The sequence below is a fragment of the Electrophorus electricus genome, chromosome 1, assembly GCF_041902795.1.
Source record: "Electrophorus electricus isolate QZ-2024a chromosome 1, ASM4190279v1, whole genome shotgun sequence".
Lineage (NCBI taxonomy): Eukaryota > Metazoa > Chordata > Actinopteri > Gymnotiformes > Gymnotidae > Electrophorus > Electrophorus electricus.
The window spans coordinates 4,006,221-4,026,449 of record NC_137497.1 but is presented as its reverse complement, the minus strand read 5'-3'; the positions used below and the strand labels follow the sequence as shown (position 1 = coordinate 4,026,449).

Sequence of the window (20,229 nt, the reverse complement as noted above, 5' to 3'; positions counted from 1 at the left end):
GTGTGTTTAAAGGGAATTTTAAATATATTCAGTATAACATTATTTATGTATTTAGTGGAATATGTATCTGAATCCAGTAGTGTGTTCAGTGTTCTGCTGTCAGCACTATTTCAGTTGTCCACCTACCTTGTTAATATCAGTGTGTACTTCATTTTTAATATGTTGATGTCAATTTTGTCAGGAATTTATTCAGTGTGATTCACTCTGTGTGTATGAACTGTTGACAGGAAGCAGAGAGCAGCATCTCCAGTGTCCAGCTGTGTGTGTGTGAAGAGGAACAACTCCATGATGGAGCCTCATAATTCCAGCAGTGGAGGAGGAACCTCTGACCCAAAGTGAGGAGCTTTCCATCAGCACTTAATCTGAGGAAACAGGAAGAGGGAATATTCAGGATAAATGAGATGTAGTGAAGTATGTAATTACTCAACACTTTCCTCATTTTCATCAGGATAAAGAGAGCAGAGTCTCCAGCACCCAGCTGTGTGTCTCTGAAGAGTGATTGGTCCATGGGTCGTCCTCCTGCATTCAGCAGTGGACCTGTGCCGTCTGACCCAAAGTGAGTGACACATCACACACTCAGATTCTTTCATTATTGTAGGTGTGGAAGGGTGGAGGGTGCTGTTCTGTCAGTAATGTAAGGTCTACTCCATCTTTACTGTTTTAAGATCATTTGTAAGGTGTGTTAATGATGATCACTGAGTGAGGATGACAGTCAACAATTCAACAAAACAACGTGTGTGTGTTGCTAGGGGACTGGAGTGTGTGTGTGGGGGGGGTATGTTTGTGATGCTGAAGGACAGGTTTGGTGTGTGTGTGTGTGTGTGTGTGTGTGTGTGTGTGTGTGTGTAGGTTGCTAAAGGACAGGTGTGTGTGAGTGTGTGTGTGTGTGTCTTTGGTATGTTTGTGATGCTGAAGGACGTGTGTGTGTGTGTGTGTGTGTGTGTGTATATGTAGTTTAGCACCCACACACTGCTCTTGTGTGTGTAGTATAGCATCCACACACTGCTCATGTGTGTGTATCTGTAGTGTAGCACCCACACACAGCTCCTTTTTGTGTGTGTGTGTGTATTTGTAGTATAGCATCCACACACTGATCCTTTGTGCGTGTGTATCTGTAGTATATCATCCACACACTGAGCCTTTGTGTTTTGTGTGTGTGTGTATCTGTAGTATAACCATTTTTATTGTTCTCCCACCCTGTTAATATCAGTGTTTACATATGTTTTATATTCGACATCATGTAACAGATGGATTGTGTTTTAAATTTTGTAATCATATATTGATGTGAGTTCCTCATCTTCATCAGGGTAAAGAGAGCAGAGTCTCCAACACCCAGCTGTGTGTCTATGAAGAGTGATTGGTCCATGGGTGATCCTCCTGCATTCAGCAATGGACCTGTGCCCTCTGACCCAAAGTGAGTGACGCATTACACACTCGTATTCTTTCAGATTCTGCTCGTGTGTATCTGTGGTATAGCATCCACACACTGCTCCTTTGTTTGTGTGTGTGTGTGTTATAGTACCCACACACGGATCCTTTTTGTGTGCTTGTGTGTGTGTGTGTATCTGTGGTATAGCATCCACACACTGCTCCTTTGTTTGTGTGTGTGTGTTATAGTACCCACACACGGATCCTTTTTGTGTGCTTGTGTGTGTGTTTGCTATAGCACCCACACACTACTCCTTTTTGTGTGTGTGTGTGTGTGTGTGTGTGTGTGTTGTGTGTGTGTGTAGTTTAGCACCCACACACTCCTCGTTTATGTCTGTGTGTAGACCCGCACCCACACAATGCTCCTTTTTGTTTGTGTTTGTATCTGTCAGATAGCACCCTCAGACTGCTTGTGTGTGTGTGTGTGTGTGTGTGTGTGTGTGTGTGTGTAGGCCCACCCACACACTGCTTGTGTGTGTGTGTGTCTGTGTGTGTGTGTGTGTGTAGTTTAGCACCCACACCCTGCTTGTGTGTGCATCTGAAGTATATCATCCACACACTGCTCCTTTGTGTGTGTGTGTGTGTGTGTGTGTGTGTGTGTGTGTGTGTGTGTGTGTTATAGTACCCACACACGACTCCTTTTTGTGTGCTTGTGTGCGTGTTTGCTATAGCACCCACACACTGCTGCTTTGTGTGTGTGTGTGTGTGTGTGTATCTGTAGTATAACCATTTTTATTGTTCTCCCACCCTGTTAATATCAGTGTTTACATATATTTTATATTCGACATCATGTAACAGATGGATTGTGTTTTAAATTTTGTAATCATATATTGATGTGAGTTCCTCATCTTCATCAGGTTAAAGAGAGCAGAGTCTCCAACACCCAGCTGTGTGTCTATGAAGAGTGATTGGTCCATGGGTCGTCCTCCTGCATTCAGCAATGGACCTGTGCCCTCTGACCCAAAGTGAGTGACGCATTACACACTCGTATTCTTTCAGATTCTGCTCGTGTGTATCTGTAGTATAGCATCCACACACTGCTCCTTTGTTTGTGTGTGTGTGTGTGTGTGTTATAGTACCCACACACGGATCCTTTTTGTGTGCTTGTGTGTGTGTGTGTATCTGTGGTATAGCATCCACACACTGCTCCTTTGTTTGTGTGTGTGTGTGTGTGTTATAGTACCCACACACGGATCCTTTTTGTGTGCTTGTGTGTGTGTTTGCTATAGCACCCACACACTACTCCTTTTTGTGTGTGTGTGTGTGTGGGTGGGTGTGTGTGTGTAGTTTAGCACCCACACACTCCTCGTTTATGTCTGTGTGTAGACCCGCACCCACACAATGCTCCTTTTTGTTTGTGTTTGTATCTGTCGGATAGCACCCTCAGACTGCTTGTGTGTGTGAACCGGGTATACGTATATAACTAACAGTGCACACTAACACTAACATGTATATGTATATGAACCGGGTATATGTATATATCTAACAGTGCACACTAACACTAACATGTATATGTATATGAACCGGGTATATGTATATATCTAACAGTGCACACTAACACTAACATGTATATGTATATGAACCGGGTATATGTATATATCTAACAGTGCACACTAACACTAACATGTATATGTATATGAACCGGGTATATGTATATAACTAACAGTGCACACTAACACTAACATGTATATGTATGTATATGAACCGGAAATATGTATATACCTAACAGTGCACACTAACACCAACACTAACATGTATATGTATATGAACCGGGTATATGTATATATCTAACAGTGCACACTAACACTAACATGTATATGTATGTATATGAACCGGAAATATATATATACCTAACAGTGCACACTAACACTAACATGTATACGTATATGAACCGGGTATATGTATATAACTAACAGTGCACACTAACACTAACATGTATATGTATATGAACCGGGTATATGTATATATCTAACAGTGCACACTAACACTAACATGTATATGTATATGAACATGTATATGTATATATCTAACAGTGCACACTAACACTAACATGTATATGTATGTATATATCTAACATGAATAATGATGTACAATGAAGTTCACACCAACAGGGTTTACCTACATACATAACTGGCACAATGAACCAGTGCAGGTGTGTGCTAAGAAGGGGGCGTGGTTACAAACACCATGAACAGTCAGTAGTGAACAGTCAGTAGTGCACGTGGTGGGCCGTACCATGACAGGAACTGAATCCATTACAGTGTGTTCAGTATTCTGCCATCACGACTGTTTCAGGTGTGGTGAAGGAAACACATGCAGCACACACTCCTGACACACAGCTGTAGTATATCACCCACACACTGCCCTTATGTATGTGTGTAGTATAGCATCCACACACTGCTCTTTTGTGTGTGTGCATCTGAAGTATATCATCCACACACTGCTCCTTTGTGTGTGTGTGTGTGTGTGTGTGTGTGTGTGTGTGTGTGTGTGTGTGTGTGTTATAGTACCCACACACGACTCCTTTTTGTGTGCTTGTGTGCGTGTTTGCTATAGCACCCACACACTGCTGCTTTGTGTGTGTGTGTGTGTATCTGTAGTATAACCATTTTTATTGTTCTCCCACCCTGTTAATATCAGTGTTTACATATATTTTATATTCGACATCATGTAACAGATGGATTGTGTTTTAAATTTTGTAATCATATATTGATGTGAGTTCCTCATCTTCATCAGGTTAAAGAGAGCAGAGTCTCCAACACCCAGCTGTGTGTCTATGAAGAGTGATTGGTCCATGGGTCGTCCTCCTGCATTCAGCAATGGACCTGTGCCCTCTGACCCAAAGTGAGTGACGCATTACACACTCGTATTCTTTCAGATTCTGCTCGTGTGTATCTGTAGTATAGCATCCACACACTGCTCCTTTGTTTGTGTGTGTGTGTGTTATAGTACCCACACACGGCTCCTTTTTGTGTGCTTGTATGTGTGTGTGTGTGTGTGTGTGTGTGTGTGTTTGTTTGCTATAGCACCCACAAACTGCTCCTTTGTATGTGTCTGTGTGTGTGTGTGTAGTTTAGCACCCATACACTGCTCGTGTGTGTATCTGTAGTGTAGCATCCACACACTGCTCCTTTGTGTGTGTATCTGTTGTATATCATCCACACACTGCTCCTTTGTGTGTGTGTGTGTGTGTGTGTGTGTGTGTGTGTGTATGTAGTATAGTACCCACACACTCCTCGTTTATGTCTGGGTGTAGACCTGCACCCACACACTGCTTCTTTGTGTGTGTGTGTGGGGGGGGGGGGGGGTATAGCACCCACACACGGCTCCTTTTTGTGTGTGTATGTATCTGTAGGATAGCACCCACAGACTGCTTGTGTGTGTGTGAGTGTGTGTGTGTGTGTGTGTGTGTTTGCTATAGCATCCACACACTGCTCCTTTGTTTGTGTGTGTGTGTGTTATAGTACCCACACACGGATCCTTTTTGTGTGCTTGTGTGTGTGTTTGCTATAGCATCCACACACTACTCCTTTTTGTGTGTGTGTATGTGTGTGTGTGTCTAGTATAGCACCCACACACTCCTCGTTTATGTCTGTGTGTAGACCCGCACCCACACACTGCTCCTTTGTGTGTGTGGGGGGGGTATAGCACCCACACACAGCTCCTTTTTGTGTGTGTTTGTATCTGTAGGATAGCACCCACAGACTGCTTGTGTGTGTGTGGGTGTGTGTGTGTGTGTGTAGGCCCACCCACACACTGCTTGTGTGTGTGTGTGTGTGTAGTTTAGCACCCACACCCTGCTCGTGTGTGTATCTGTAGTATTGCATCCACACACTGCTCCTTTGTGTGTGTGTATCTGTAGTATATCATCCACACACTGCTCCTTTGTCTGTGTGTGTGTGTGTGTGTGTGTGTGTGTGTGTGTGTTATAGTAGCCACACACAGCTCCTTTTTGTGTGTGTATTTATCTGTAGGATAGCACCCACAGACTGCTTGTGTGTGTGTGTGTGTGTAGGCCCACCCACACACTGCTTGTGTGTGTGTGTGTGTGTGTGTGTGTAGTTTAGCACCCACACACTGCTCGTGTGTGTATCTGTAGTATTGCATCCACACACTGCTCCTTTGTGTGTGTGTATCTGTAGTATATCATCCACACTGTGCTCCTTTGTCTGTGTGTGTGTGTGTGTGTGTGTGTTATAGTAGCCACACACGGCTCCTTTTTGTGTGTATTTATCTGTAGGATAGCACCCAAAGCACCCAAACACTGCTTGTGTGTTTGTGTGTGTGTGTGTGTAGGCCTCCACCCACACACTGCTTGTGTGTGTGTGTGTGTGTGTGTGTGTAGTTTAGCACCCACACACTGCTCTTATGTGTATCTGTAGTATAGCATCCACACACTGATCCTTTGTGCGTGTGTGTATCTGTAGTATATCATCCACACACTGATCCTTTGTGTTGTGTGTGTGTGTGTGTGTGTGTGTGTATCTGTAGTATAACCATTTGTATTGTTCTCCCACCCTGTTAATATCAGTGTTTACATATGTTTTATATTCGACATCATGTAACAGATGGATTGTGTTTTAAATATTTTAATCATATATTGATGTGAGTTCCTCATCTTCATCAGGGTAAAGAGAGCAGAGTCTCCAGCACCCAGCTGTGTGTCTCTGAAGAGTGATTGGTCCATGGGTCGTCCTCCTGCATTCAGCAATGGACCTGTGCCATCTGACCCAAAGTGAGTGACACATCACACACTCATGTTCTTTCATTATTGTAGGTGTGGAAGGGTGGAGGGTACTGTTCTGTCAGTAATGTAAGGTCTACTCCATCTTTACTGTTTTAAGATCATTTGTAAGGTGTGTTAATGATGATTACTGAGTGAGGATGACAGTCAACAATTCCAGTTATACAGCTCCTCCTGTTAATGACAACATGTATGACATAGTGGGAAAATAAGAGTTGAGTTCTCATTAAGTGATGTGTGTACTTTAAATACCTTAACTAATAGGGACACAGGACACAGTGAGGTGTTATTAAACACTCAGCTGGGGTTGTGTAACCTGCACTCTACTGTACACACCAGAGGAGCCTCATGAGATTTTATTGGCATGGAGACCTGCATAAACTTTACAACAGTTCTGTTAGTAAAATACATATAAATGTACAGATGGAAAATGGTTTACAAGGGTACATCACCTAGAGATGAGTGATGAGTAGTACAGGTAGTCTCTCTCTGTCTGATCTCTTAGTGTCTGGTGTGTAGCAAGGACAACATCTGTGTACTGCTAAAATGAACAAGAACAGTTAAGGTTATAAATAAGTTAATGTTGTATTATAGTTCAATAATAAGAAAAATGCAGACAAACTAGTGTACATTTCAGGATCAAGTGAGTGAGGCAGTCATACTGAGCACAGATGAACTCAGTGTGTGTGGAGGGGGGGATTGTGTGCATTTGTTTGTGCACATTTGTGTGTGCACATGCGTGTGTGTGTGTGGGTTTGTGCATGTGCTGAGGGTGAGTAGAGTAAAGCTGAGAACCAAGCAGGTGATGATCAAGACAGTAAACACCATCTAACTAAGAGACACTGACTGACTGTTATACCTTCCCAGTTACATGTCTCCTACTGTTAATACCTCTATATCACCACTAAATGTCATCTTATACCCACCCAGAATTACATGTCTAATACTGTTAATACCTCTATATCTTATACCTACCCAGAGTTACATGTCTCCTACTGTTAATACCTCTATCACCACTAAATGTCATCTCAAAGTTCAGAGAGGTTTTATTGGTCACTTCAGCTATATACAAGTACACAACAAAAATGAGACAATGTTCCTCCAGGACCATGGTGCAACACAAAACAACAGTGCAACAGACAACATGCTACACAAGTGCAAACAGTCCAATATAGTGCAAAAATGTCATTAAATAAACAAACAATAATAAATACAGAACAGGACAAATACAAAATGAGCAGACAGTGCAATTATTTAGTGCAATACTGGGAATATGTAAAGTGAGTTGTACATAGGAGTCAGTCACATGCTACACTGAACATAGCAGTCACCGGTAGCAGCCAGAACAGTTCAGAGTACAGTGCTGGTTTGGTACAGTACTCTAGCAGCAAGTAGGATAATGTGCAAGACTGCAACAGGAGTGCATAGTTTATTTGTGTGAGGCTTGACTTCAGCACTAGTCCGATGCAAAACAATGCGTGTGTATGTGTAAAAGTGCCGATTTTGGAATCTGAATTGGAATTGGAGTTAACCAGAGTTCAGGAGTCTAATGGCTTCTGGGAAGAAGCTGTTGCACAGTCTGGAGGTGCGGGTCTGGATGCTGCAGTACCTTCTTACAGATGGCCTAAGGGTGAACAGTTCATGTGAGGGGTGTGTGGGGTCTTTCACAATGTTGGTGGCTTTCCGGATGCAGCGTGTTATGTAGATGTTCGTGATGGAGGGAAGAGAGACCCCAATGATCTTCTCAGCTGTTCTCACTATTCTTTTGGTCTTGCGGTCAAAGACGGTGCATTTCCCAAACCAGGTAATGATGCAGCTGCTCAGGATGCTTTCTACAGTACCTCTGTAGAAGGTAGTGAGGATGGGTGACGGGCTTCCCTCAGCTTCCGAAGGAAGTAAAGATGTTGCTGGGCTCTCTTGGTGATGGAACTGGTGTTCAGGATCCAGGTGAGGTTCTCCGCTATGTGAACACCAAGGAACTTGATGTTCTTGACGATCTCCACTGAGGAGCTGTTGATGGCAAGCGGGGAGTGATCTCGCCTTGCTCTCCTGAAGTCAACAACCATTTATTTTGTCTTGTCAACATTCAGATACAGGTTGTTGACCTTACACCAGCTCACCAGTTCTCGCACCTCCTCTCTGTATGGTGACTCATTGTCTTTGTTGATGAGACCCACCACGGTCGTGTCATCGGCGAACTTGATGGGATTCGAACTGTGCGTCGCTGCACAGTCATGAGTCAGCAGTGTGAACAGTAGAGGGCTGAGTACGCTGCCCTGGGGAGCACCAGTACTCAGTGTGGTGGTGTTGGAAGTGCTGCTCCCAATCCGGACTGATTGAGGTCTACCAGTCAAGAAATCCAGGATCCAGTTGCAGAGGGAGGTGTTCAAGCCCAGTAAGCTCAACTTTCCAATCAGATGCTAAGGAACAATGGTGTTGATTGCTGAACTGAAGTCTATGAACAGCATTCTTACGTAGGTGCCCTTTTTATCCAGATGTGTGAGTGCCAGATGAAGTGTGGTAGAGATGGCATCATCTGTAGAGCGGTTGGAACGGTACGCGAACTGCAGGGGGTCCAGAGAAGGGGGAAGCTGGGTCTTGATGTGTCTCATGACGAGTCTCTCGAAGCACTTCATGATGATGGATGTGAGTGCAATGGGACGGTAGTCGTTGAGACACGACACCGTGGGCTTCTTGGGCACGGGGACGATGGTGGTGGTTTTGAAGCATGTTGGGACCACGGCGCAGCTCAGAGAGATATTGAAGATGTCTGTCAGGACATCTGCAAGCTGGTCAGCACATTCTCTGAGCACACGACCCAGGATGTTGTCTGGTCCAGCAGCTTTCCGTGGGTTAACTCCACACAGAGTACGCCTCACATCAGCCACCGTCAGGCACAGCACCTGGTCACTTTGCGGAGGGATGGACTTTTCTGCTGCAACAACTTTGCAGCAGAAGGTGATGTTTTCCTGTAGTTAGTAATGGCCTGAATGCCCTCCCACATGCGCCGTGTGTCACCAGTGTCTTTGAAGTGTCCATGGATCCTCTGTGCGTGTGCACGCTTTGCTTCCCTGATCGCACGTGAGTTTGGCTCTTGTTTTCCTGAGAGCCTCTCTCTCACCTGTTCTGAAGGCTGAGTCACGGGTCCTCAGTAGCATGCGCACCTCAGCAGTCATCCATGGCTTCTGGTTGGGGCGTGTGGTGATGGTCTTGGAGACAGTAACATCAATGCACTTGCTGATGTAGCCAGTCACTGATGCTGTATACTCTTCCAGGTTAACATTGCCACCGTCAGTAGCAGCCTCCTTGAACGTGATCCAAGTCGTCTGCTCAAAACAGTCCTGAAGAGCAGAGATGGCTCCTGCTGGCCAGGTTCTCACCTGCTTCAGAAGCGGTTTCGAGCGTCTGACGATCGGTCTATATGCAGGGCTCAACATTACAGACGTGATCAGAGTATCCGAGGTGGGCGCGGGGCTCCGCCCGGTACGCACCGGAAATGTTTGTGTAAACGAGATCCAGCGCGTTTGCTCCTCTTGTTGCAAAGTTCACATGTTGATGGAATTTAGGCAGTGCTGACTTCAGATTTGTGTGGTTGAAATCTCCGGCGACAATAAACAGTCCGTCTGGATGAACGTTCTGCAGTTCACTAATCGCTCCACACAGCTCCTGGAGAAACTCTCGTGTGTTCGCGCTGGGTGGAATGTGCAGCGCGATTATAAACACGGCGGTGAATTCCCGCGGTAAATAAAAAGGTCTGCATCTGACAATAGCAAACTCCACCAGAGGTGAGCAGGACTTAACGACAAGCACAGAGTTTTTACACCAGGACTCATTGATATAAATGCATACTCCTCTGCTGCGTGTTTTGCCGGAGAGCGCGTTGTCTCCATCGGCACGGATTGAGACTAATCCATCCAGATGAATGGCGGCGTCTGGAATACTGTCGCTGAGCCACGTTTCAGTAAAGATGAAAACACAGCAGTCTCTGAACTCTCGCTGTGTAGTCTGCTGGAGTTTGATGCAGTCCAGTTTATTATCCAAGGAGCAGACATTTGAAAGGAATAGAGATGGTAGAGCTGGTCTGCTAGGATTAGCTTTTAGCCTAGCACAGACCCCAGCTCGCTTCCCCCGCTTCTGCTTCCTTGCACACCGCTTGCGGTGTCTCCCCTTCGGTATCCGGACTCAGGCGACGCCGTGGTCTGCAGGCCTGGTACGCATAGCAACCCGAGCTCACAGAGCGTCTGAAGCACGCTGTCGTCCAGGTAGGTTTGTGCATTATGTCTTAAGTGCAGCAGGCTATGGAGGTTGGTTGTTTCTATGTATGTGTGGTTTAAGTTGCTGGAAAAAAGTAGTACAGACGCCAGATAGTAGCACAATAGCACCATTATCGGACCCGGAGTGGCGCTGCGTGCTACCGCGCCGCCTTGATAGCTGTCAGGGAACGCGCTCCTCCCGCAGGTCACGTGGTTTGGTCACGTGTGCAGTGGGAGGGTCTTGTTTGTTTATCGTGTTTGTAACCGCGCCTGCGCACACCTGCACCTGCTTTAGTCTCGTTATGTCTGTGTATTTAAACCCAGGCTGGTGTGTGCGGTATTAGCAGTCATTGTTCATGGTCAATTATTCACAGCGTTAATGTTAAACGTGTTCATGTCTGTTTTCACTATGTTTGTGTTCATCGAGTACATTATATGTGAGTGCCGTTGTCTTCATCTTTATCAATAAATGTCTGTCTACGTCGGCGGAGTCTGTGTGTCCTGCGACATTCGGATCGTTACAGTAGCATAACGCAGACTGGCTTCTCTGGGCTGGCTGTCCCTGGACTACTTTCCTAAGAGAGGATAAAAATGGATGCATTTTCTGATCAAATTCTAATACTAAATCATACTGTAACGTTGCTGCTGGCCCGAGTGCTGATGGGCGTGGAGCAGGACGCACAGACTCCCTCGACAGAGTGAAACATTTATTAACATAAAACACGAACAACAATGGTGGTACTCACACAACATTAGAGACAGACATAACAGTACATTTAACTAGACACGGGTTACACAACATTGAACAATGGATATACACACGTTTAAACAGACTTCAGCAAACAATGACCAACACAATACAAACACTAGCAGAGGTTTAAATAGACACATGAGGGTAACCCGTGCAGGTGCGTGCAGTCAAGAATTGCTATCAAGCTATCAAGAGGTTTGGTATTTCACCAGGTTGACTGTTCCTGCAAACCTCCCAAATAGCACTAATCTCATATGGCAGTGTAAATTCTAGTTAAATTATTTAATCAGTCTCATAAAATGACTTAGAAAATGGTTGAAATTTTATGTAACATTAAATTTAATAATCAGCATTAGCTGTTGACACCTTAATAACAGTAAAGATCCAGCTACTTATTACTCCAGGTGCTGTAGATGTAGTGCTATTAGACTCTGACTGACCCCAGGTGAGACTGTGCTGTAGATGTAGTGCTACTAGACTCTGACTGACTCCAGGTGAGGCAGTGCTGTAGATGTAGTGCTACTAGACTCTGACTGACCCCTGGTGAGACAGTGCTGTAGATGTAGTGCTACTAGACTCTGACTGACCCCAGGTGAGACAGTGCAGTAGGTGTAGTGCTACTAGATTCTGTCTATAATCTTTTTTTTTTTTTTTTGGTGAATGCTTTTTAACAGTAGTTTTGGGGTTTCTAGTGACATGCTCACTTTTGCCCTTAAATATGTCCCTCTAAAGAGTTTTAGAGATAATTAGTAAACTGTCCTCTTATCTGTATGTGTGTGTGTGTGTGTGTGTGTATATAGTCTCCTCATTGACCTCATGTAGGTATCTGTATAGTGACGTGTGTGTGTGGTCTCATTACATGTCTATATATAGTTTCATTACTGATTGTGTGTATAGTATCATTAATGTCTGTGTATAATATTGTTACTCTGTGTCCTATCTATCTATCTATCTATCTATCTATCTATCTATCTATCTATCTATCTATCTATCTATCTGTACATGTCAGACTCTTGCTAATGTTCTCTAGTGTTAACATTGTTCCATCATTTCTGACTGTTTCTTCTTGTTTTGCTTGTTCTAACAGTGTTTGTTTTTGCCATATGACGCCGTGTGTATTATGACCCGTTTTTCCTGTTATTAGGAATGTCCTTATAATGTCAGTTACATCCTACTAACCTCTAGCCCCGCCCACCTCAAGCCCCGCCCACCTCTGACTCCTGAGTGTTACTGTACAGTGTAAATCTCACGGTGTGTCTCCCACTCTGCTGTGTATCAGTCTGTTCCTCATTAATGCCCAGTTCTCCATCACTATCCACATTCATTTATTTCAGCACACAAGTCTGTTAATGTTTTTATTAGTACTTTATTATACAGTAGTATCATTACTGACATTATGACTCTATGTATATACAGAAGAACTCATCATGTTCTACATCCACACAAAGACATGGAAGAGTCCCTACAGCAGGACTCTCACACACCAGTGGATGATGTCCTACACAGAGTCTTACACACCCACAAAACCAGCATGAAGAACAAGTATGAGAGTTTATTTGAGGGAACCAAATCACAAGAGAATAAAACCCTCCTGAACAGGGTTTACACACAACTCTACATCATAGAGGGAGAGAGTGAAGGAGTGAATGAAGAACATGAGGTTTTACAGATGGAGAAAACACCCAGGAAACAGCTGGTACAAGACACACCAATCTACTGCTCAGACATCTTTAAACCTGCACAAGGTCCTGAAGGAGACATGAAGGAAGAGAAGATCAGAGCTGTGATGGCTGAAGGTGTCAGCCACACAGAACCAAAAGAAGATAAATGCCCAGAAGTGCCAAAGCTCAGAACTGTTCTGACCAAAGGCATTGCAGGCATTGGGAAAACTGTCTCAGTGCAGAAGTTCATTCTGGACTGGGCCGAGGGAAAAGCCAATCAGGATGTAGATTTCATGTTTGTGCTTCCATTCCGGGAGCTGAACCTGGTTAAAGATGACCAGTACAGTCTGCATAGACTCCTGTGTGACTTCCACCCTGAGATAAAAGACCTGGACCCAAAGATATATGATATGTACAAAGTTGTGTTCATCTTTGATGGCCTGGATGAAAGCAGAATTCAACTGAACCTTCCCCAGTGTAATAAAGTCTCTGACATAAGCATGACATCATCAGTAGGTGCGCTGATGTCAAACCTCATCAAAGGAGAGCTGCTTCCCTCTGCTCTCATCTGGATAACCTCCCGACCAGCAGCAGCCAATCAAATCCCTCCTCAGTACATCAACCGTGTGACAGAAATTCAGGGATTCACGGACCCAGAGAAGGAGGAGTACTTCAGGAAGAGAGTCAGTGACCAAGACCAAGCTGAGAAAGTCATCTCACACATAAAGACAGCGAAGAGTCTCCACATCATGTGTCACATACCAGTCTTCTGTTGGATCTCAGCCACTGTGCTTCAGGAAATACTAAAACAAACTGATACAGAAATCCCTAAAACTCTGACTGAGATGTACATACAGTTCCTGCACACTCAGATCAACATGAAGAATGAGAAGTATGAGGGGAAAAGAGATCAAAGGAAACATCTGGAATCCAACAGGTCCATGATTCTGAAACTGGCTGAACTGGCTTTCAAACAGCTGATGAAGGGAAACGTGATGTTCTATGAAAAAGACCTGAGAGAGTGTGGCATTGATGTCACTGAGGCCTCCATGTACTCTGGGATCTTTAGGGAGGAATCTGTGCTGTACCAGAGGAAGATCTACTGCTTTGTACATCTGAGCTTTCAGGAGTTCCTGGCTGCTTTCTATGTGTTTCACTGCTTTATCAGCAATAACATGAAGGCACTGCAGCATTCTTGGCTATGGTCCATTTCCAGGTCTGAGAATGTTCCTCTCAGTGACCTGCTGAAGGCAGCAGTGTGTAAAGCCTTAGAGAGTCAGAATGGACACCTGGACCTTTTTGTCTGTTTCTTGCTGGGCATCTCACTGGAGTCCAATCAGAGACTCCTACAAGGCCTACTGACCCACACACACAGCAGCCCAAAGAGCATCACGGACACAGTCCAGTACATCAAAGACCAAATACAAAAAGGGCACCTCCCCACTGAGAGATCCATCAACCTGTTCTTCTGTTTGTCAAAAATGAAGGACCAGTCTCTCGCCAGAGAGATTCAGGAGTATCTACGATCAGAGAAGCACTCAGGGCAGGAGCTCTCTCCTAGAGAGTGTTCAATACTGGCTTACATACTTCTGACCTCAGAGGAGGTGCTGGAGGAGTTGGACTTGGAGAAATACAACACATCACAGGAGGGTTACAGGAGGCTGATCCCAGCTGCTGCAAACTGCAGGAAGGCTCTGTGAGTGTTTAACTATTATTTATTCAATAATGTATATTAGTAATTGAGTACTGATGGCTAAATGCTTCATTCACCCTCACAAGGAAGATGCCACGCAGCTTTAGAGTTGATACACTGGATCATTTATTTGGTCCCTCCATATTGTCCAGTATTCCCTCAACTCACACACACCACAACACACCACCAGGTGGTGTAGAACCAGCAAAAACATTTCATATATTTCAATATGAAAGTACCTCTTAATTTTTGTGTCAAAACAGAATTTACATAAAAGCTTGATTTGACCTTAACATCTTTTTGTCTGCTCCTAGTCCTAATGAGTTCACAAGGTTTCCAGAGAAACCAGATTTAGGTCAGATGTCCTTCATCAGCTGTGCAAGCAAATAGCCTGTTTACACCTTAAATTAAGGTGTTTCATTTCCAGATTGTACCGGAATTCGCATTGGCTGGATTCTGTTTACACTTTTCACTAAAATGTGTCCTCAGAGTGACCAGATGTGCTTTGATCTTATTTTAACATTTTAAAAGCACACCAGTCCACACATCATTTCTGTTTTGCTTCCTGAAACCTACATGGTAAACAAGATTCCTTGCAGACTATTACCAGTGTATTATACAATCTCAGATATGGGCAGAAACCGTCTACAACTGGCAACGAGGCGTCCAGCTGTAGCCCTACAGACAGATCAGACCCCTGAGAGGATCAGCCCTGTGATGGGCAGAAGTGTTTACCAAGCAAGAAAAGTTCATGAAAAAGCATGTATATCTAAAAAAAAACAATTAACCAGCTGACTTTTGTGTTAAAACTACTAAACCACATAAATGGACTTATGAGAATGACCTAACTAGCTGCTGATGTTACCACTAACTGAAACAGGATGTTGTGATTAATGTTCACCATTAGCTAGGCTAGATAATTTACTACTTGGTGAATTGTCAGTTAAGTGATTCAGTCCCATCTGCCTCAGTGCAGGAGAACCTTTGACTGGCAGCAGATGTAATTTCTGCAGTCAGCCAGCAGATGGGTTTCCACTTGAGTAGTTGTACGCAGATACAGAGACTTTCACTTGTATCAAATGTGATCAACATCCGTCTCTGACCACTTCTGACTGTGGTTTCAATGATCAGATTACAGTGTGTCTTGGTTGTTTATGACTTGCATTTCATGTAGTAGAGTGAAATCTGAATGTGATCTGATCACTAAATTCTGTCCCTATATCTTAGTTATCTCATAATTTTAGCTGTTACTTCATGTTTAATTCCTTGTAAGCAGTCACATCACTGTTCTAATCTTGTGTTGTGTATTAATACTTTAATGGCTTACCCAAGGTTTGTTGATTCATTAATTAATATTACAGCTCTAATTATTGTAAATCCTGAGTCTCTAACACACCTGCTCCAGACTCTTTCAGACATTGATTAGTTCTGTCTAGTTCTAGTTCTCTGTAGCTGTCTTATACTGATTGTATTTATATAACATAAAGTGAATAGCAGGTAATAACAGGTATTAGATATTAATGTTGTAAATGTTCATTAACTGCAAGTCTTTTTATTCAGTATCTGCCACTAGTTTGGTTAGACTGACTTGCTTGTTTTCTTTCTCAAGCTGTTCAAACCATTTCTGTGAAGTTTGATGTCTCACACTGTGTTAAATGTGCTTTGTTTCCTCTGTATTTGCAGACTAGGTAACTGTAGTCTGGACACAGATTTGTGTAAAACTGTATGTTCCACTTTGGCATCATCAAACTCCCCCCTGAGAGAACTGAATATCAATATCAGCACCCTGGAAGATGAAGGAATGAAGCTGCTTTCTGATGGGCTGAAGAGTTCACAATGTAAACTGCAGACACTCAGGTGAGACACTGTAAACTGGAGACACACAGGTGAGACACTCTAGACTGGAGACACTCAGGTGAGACACTAAACTGAAGACTCTCAGGTGAGACACTGTAAACTGGAGACGCTCAGGTGAGACACTGTAAACTGGAGACGCTCAGGTGAGCACACTGTAAACTGCAGACACTCAGGTGAGACACTGTAAACTGGGGACGCTCAGGAGAGCACATGTATTTTGTCACGGAACGTTCGCCTCCCACGATTCACGGGGTTTGGCCCGCCATGTGACTTGGGAGGATGTTTGTGGCCCTCCTGCATACACCTGCACCTTGTTTTGTCTGTGTATTTAAACCCTTGTTAGTGTGTGCAGTATCGTTGGTCATTGTTAATGTAGCATATTAATGTTAAATATTAGTGTTGTTATTATACGTTTTCCCATTTATCGTGTCCGTTTTTTGTTAACAGTTTCATGTTCCTTGTTTGTAATACGTGTGAGTGCCATTGTGTATGTTTCAATTAAATGTTTGTCCTTGTCGAGGAAGTCTGTGCGTCCTCCTCCACGCCTTATATCCTGAAGTGACGTGTTCACAGTAAAACAGTTATATCCTTGTGAAGTGACGTGTTCACAGTAAAACAGTTATATCTTTATGAAGTGACGTGTTCACAGTAAAACAGTTATATCTTTGTGAAGTGACGTGTTCACAGTAAAACAGTTATATCTTTATATATCTTTATATCTGTATTTAGGTGATCGGAGCTTTTGGATCATTTTCTTGTGTTCCAGTGAGACAAGCCCCTCCCCTCCTTCATGAATTAATGTGCTACAGCTGCTCTGACACATTTCACTTTCACCAGATTCTGACAGCTTTTTCATAATTTTTTTCATAATAATTTATTTATCACTTTATTGTTTAGTCTCCAGATATGTTAATTCATGTAAAATAGCAATTAATGAATAATTATTGTTAACAGAATGTTGTTTGTTATTTCTGTGAGCCTTGATTTCATGCTGTTTTAACACTGGGCTTTATTTTCTGTGTCTTTGCAGTCTTACAGGCTGTAATCTCCCAACAGACAGCAGTAAAAGTCTGTCCTCTGTTCTGACATCAGCCAAGTCCTTCCTGAGAGAACTGCACCTCAGAAATTGTGACTTTCAGGATTCAGGAGTGGAGCAGCTCTCTGCTGCACTGAAGAGTTCACACTGTAAACTGGAGATTCTCAGGTGAGACACTAAACTGGAGAAGACAAGAACAGGGCCGATGCTGCAGCCCCTTTGTTCTGCCCTCTGATTAAGTTACTAACCCCTAAACCCCTAACCCCTACCCCTCTGATTAAGTTACTAACCCCTAACCCCTACCCCTCTGATTAAGTTACTAACCCCTACCCCTCTGATTCAGTTACTAACCCCTACCCCTCTGATTCAGTTACTAACCCCTACCCCTCTGATTCAGTTACTAACCCCTACCCCTCTGATTCAGTTACTAACCCCTACCCCTCTGATTCAGTTACTAACCCCTACCCCTCTGATTCAGTTACTAACCCCTAAACCCCTAAACCCTACCCCTCTGATTCAGTTACTAACCCCTAAACCCCTAAACCCTACCCCTCTGATTAAGTTACTAACCCCTACCCCTCTGATTAAGTTACTAACCCCTACCCCTCTGATTAAGTTACTAACCCCAACCCCTACCCCTCTGATTAAGTTACTAACCCCTACCCCTCTGATTCAGTTACTAACCCCTACCCCTCTGATTCAGTTACTAACCCCTACCCCTCTGATTCAGTTACTAACCCCTAAACCCCTAAACCCTACCCCTCTGATTCAGTTACTAACCCCTACCCCTCTGATTGTTACTAACTCCTATCCCCTACCCCTCTGATTAAGTTACTAACCGCTACCCCTCTGATTCTTGCTAACCCCTACCCCTCTGATTCTTGCTAACCCCTACCCCTCTGATTGTTACTAACCCCTACCCCTCTGATTGTTACTAACCCCTACCCCTACCCCTCTGATTGTTACTAACCCCTACCCCTACCCCTCTGAATAAGTCATTAAAAAAGATTGACTAACTAACCCCTAAACCCCTACCTCTGATTGTTACTAACCACTAACCCCTACTCCTTTGATTGTGTTGGTAAAAAAGATTATTGACTCCAACCAGTATTATGAAAATGTTTTTAAGATCAACACAATGTACAGCAGGAATCCAATAATTGCACAGCAAACTACACTCATTTCATCTTCTTTAAAAACCCACATAACTTTAGTTTTTCAGGCATCATGATCTAAATGCATTTTGGTCTTAATGCATTCAAAGATTCCTCACTGAATGTAAAATCTTTGTCATTGCAGACTGCCATTGTGTAATCTTGGAGAGCAGACATGTGAAATTTTGGGTGCAGCTCTTCAACTCACAAACAACCGCCTGAGAGAACTCGACCTGTCTAACAATGATCTGCAGGATTCAGGTGTGAAGTGGCTCTCTGCAGGACTGAAGAGTTCACACTGTAAACTGAAGATTCTCAGGTGAACTTTCTGTGAATTCATTGTTGAAATGCAAAGTTTATGCTGTGATCTTCTGTGATGCATATTTTGAAAAGTCCAAATATAGATGTACCAGTCTTTTATATAAGATTTCAGAAAAAGGACTTAGTTGAAGAAAATCTAGTTTAGTTAAACAAATTATTTAGGGCAGAGGTATTATTCGTTTATTTTATTCATATCTGACATATGCTACAGGTAGAGTTTGTGATAATACCTCAGAAGAATAGATTTTATCTAATTGCCACAAGTCATCAATGTTTACATCATTCTACATTGGAGAAGGAGGGTAGATCAATCTTTCATTGCACTGTACAAATGGGATGAAGTCCACAGTTTAAGTTTGTGCTGTAAGAGCCTCTTTATATTGTTAACAACAAATATATTCCCAGATCAACACAGAGTTTAGAAACATCTAAAGACAGCTGTACAAAGACTAATGGTTCTTAAGGGTTTGGGGACAGTGTAGTGAGCTGTACAAATACTAATGGTTCTTAAGGGTTTGGGGACAGTGTAGTGAGCTGTACAAATACTAATGGACCTTAAGGGTTTGGGGACAGTGTAGTGAGCTGTACAAATACTAATGGATCTTAAGGGTTTGGGGACAGTGTAGTGAGTTGTACAAATACTAATGGTTCTTAAGGGTTTGGGGACAGTGTAGTGAGCTGTACAAATACTAATGGTTCTTAAGGTTTGGGGAAAGTGTAGTGAGCTGTCATTTTACAAAGTGGTATGTGAGATACACGATGAAACTGAAGATTACAGTACTAGTCTTTTTTCAACATGTAAGTAACCTCTGAATAGCAGGAACAAGCTTAGGAGGTTCACCATTTACAGAAACCTGCTGGGTTATTCCACGTTAACCAGTGACTAACTCATAAGAAACAAGACTGGAGAATCAGGGCAGTGGGGACCAAAGAGCAAAGTGGGAAAGTTTATATCACATCAAAAGCCATTTTCTTAATGGTTTAAGGGTAGAATTGACTGCAGTTAATTAAAATTATATTAAAATAATATAAATATAACAAATAGTGATATTGAAAATGAACCATAAAGTAAAAAACATTCTTGGACGACAACTGGAGATCAGTGGCAGATATACACACTTATGTTGCTATGGAAACAAAGACTACCAACAATTATTACAAATTTCAATAACATTGGGAATAATTACATCAAGAAGATAATAGACATATTTCATCATGAAAAAGTTAAGAATATTTTAAAAAATGTCAAAACTTCCAGATAAAAGGGTTACTGTTTCATGGATTTCTTTACAGTAAAGTCTGCTACGTGCAAACACATTTTCCTCTTTCTC

At 43.0% G+C, this 20,229-nt stretch overlaps 1 protein-coding gene and 1 long non-coding RNA gene across 23 annotated transcripts in view; one reads left to right on the top strand and one right to left on the bottom strand.

The window, feature by feature from the left end:
- LOC113569248 (NACHT, LRR and PYD domains-containing protein 3-like) overlaps positions 1-20,229 on the top strand; it is a 164,624-nt gene that overhangs the window by 94,786 nt on the left and 49,609 nt on the right. For 10 of the 22 annotated variants that reach the window (XM_081715107.1, XM_081719247.1, XM_081714240.1 and 7 more), the window contains 10 exons: positions 228-335; positions 449-556; positions 1,307-1,414; positions 2,286-2,393; positions 4,165-4,272; positions 6,056-6,163; positions 12,593-14,533; positions 16,214-16,387; positions 17,418-17,591; positions 18,723-18,896. In XM_081715107.1, coding sequence (XP_081571233.1) covers positions 286-335; positions 449-556; positions 1,307-1,414; positions 2,286-2,393; positions 4,165-4,272; positions 6,056-6,163; positions 12,593-14,533; positions 16,214-16,387; positions 17,418-17,591; positions 18,723-18,896 — 3,053 coding nt within the window. In that variant the 5' untranslated portion in view covers positions 228-285. Of the gene's footprint in view, positions 1-227; positions 336-448; positions 557-1,306; positions 1,415-2,285; positions 2,394-4,164; positions 4,273-6,055; positions 6,164-11,752; positions 11,769-12,411; positions 12,428-12,592; positions 14,534-16,213; positions 16,388-17,417; positions 17,592-18,722; positions 18,897-20,229 lie in introns of those variants that run through there. The other 12 variants (XM_081716114.1, XM_081717346.1, XM_081711790.1 and 9 more) reach the window with 11 other exon arrangements.
- On the bottom strand, positions 6,514-10,903 carry LOC145659129 (uncharacterized). The gene is made up of 2 exons (XR_014125184.1): positions 7,782-10,903; positions 6,514-6,713 (listed from the first exon to the last, which is right to left on the bottom strand). It is a non-coding gene; the product is annotated as an uncharacterized LOC145659129 (long non-coding RNA).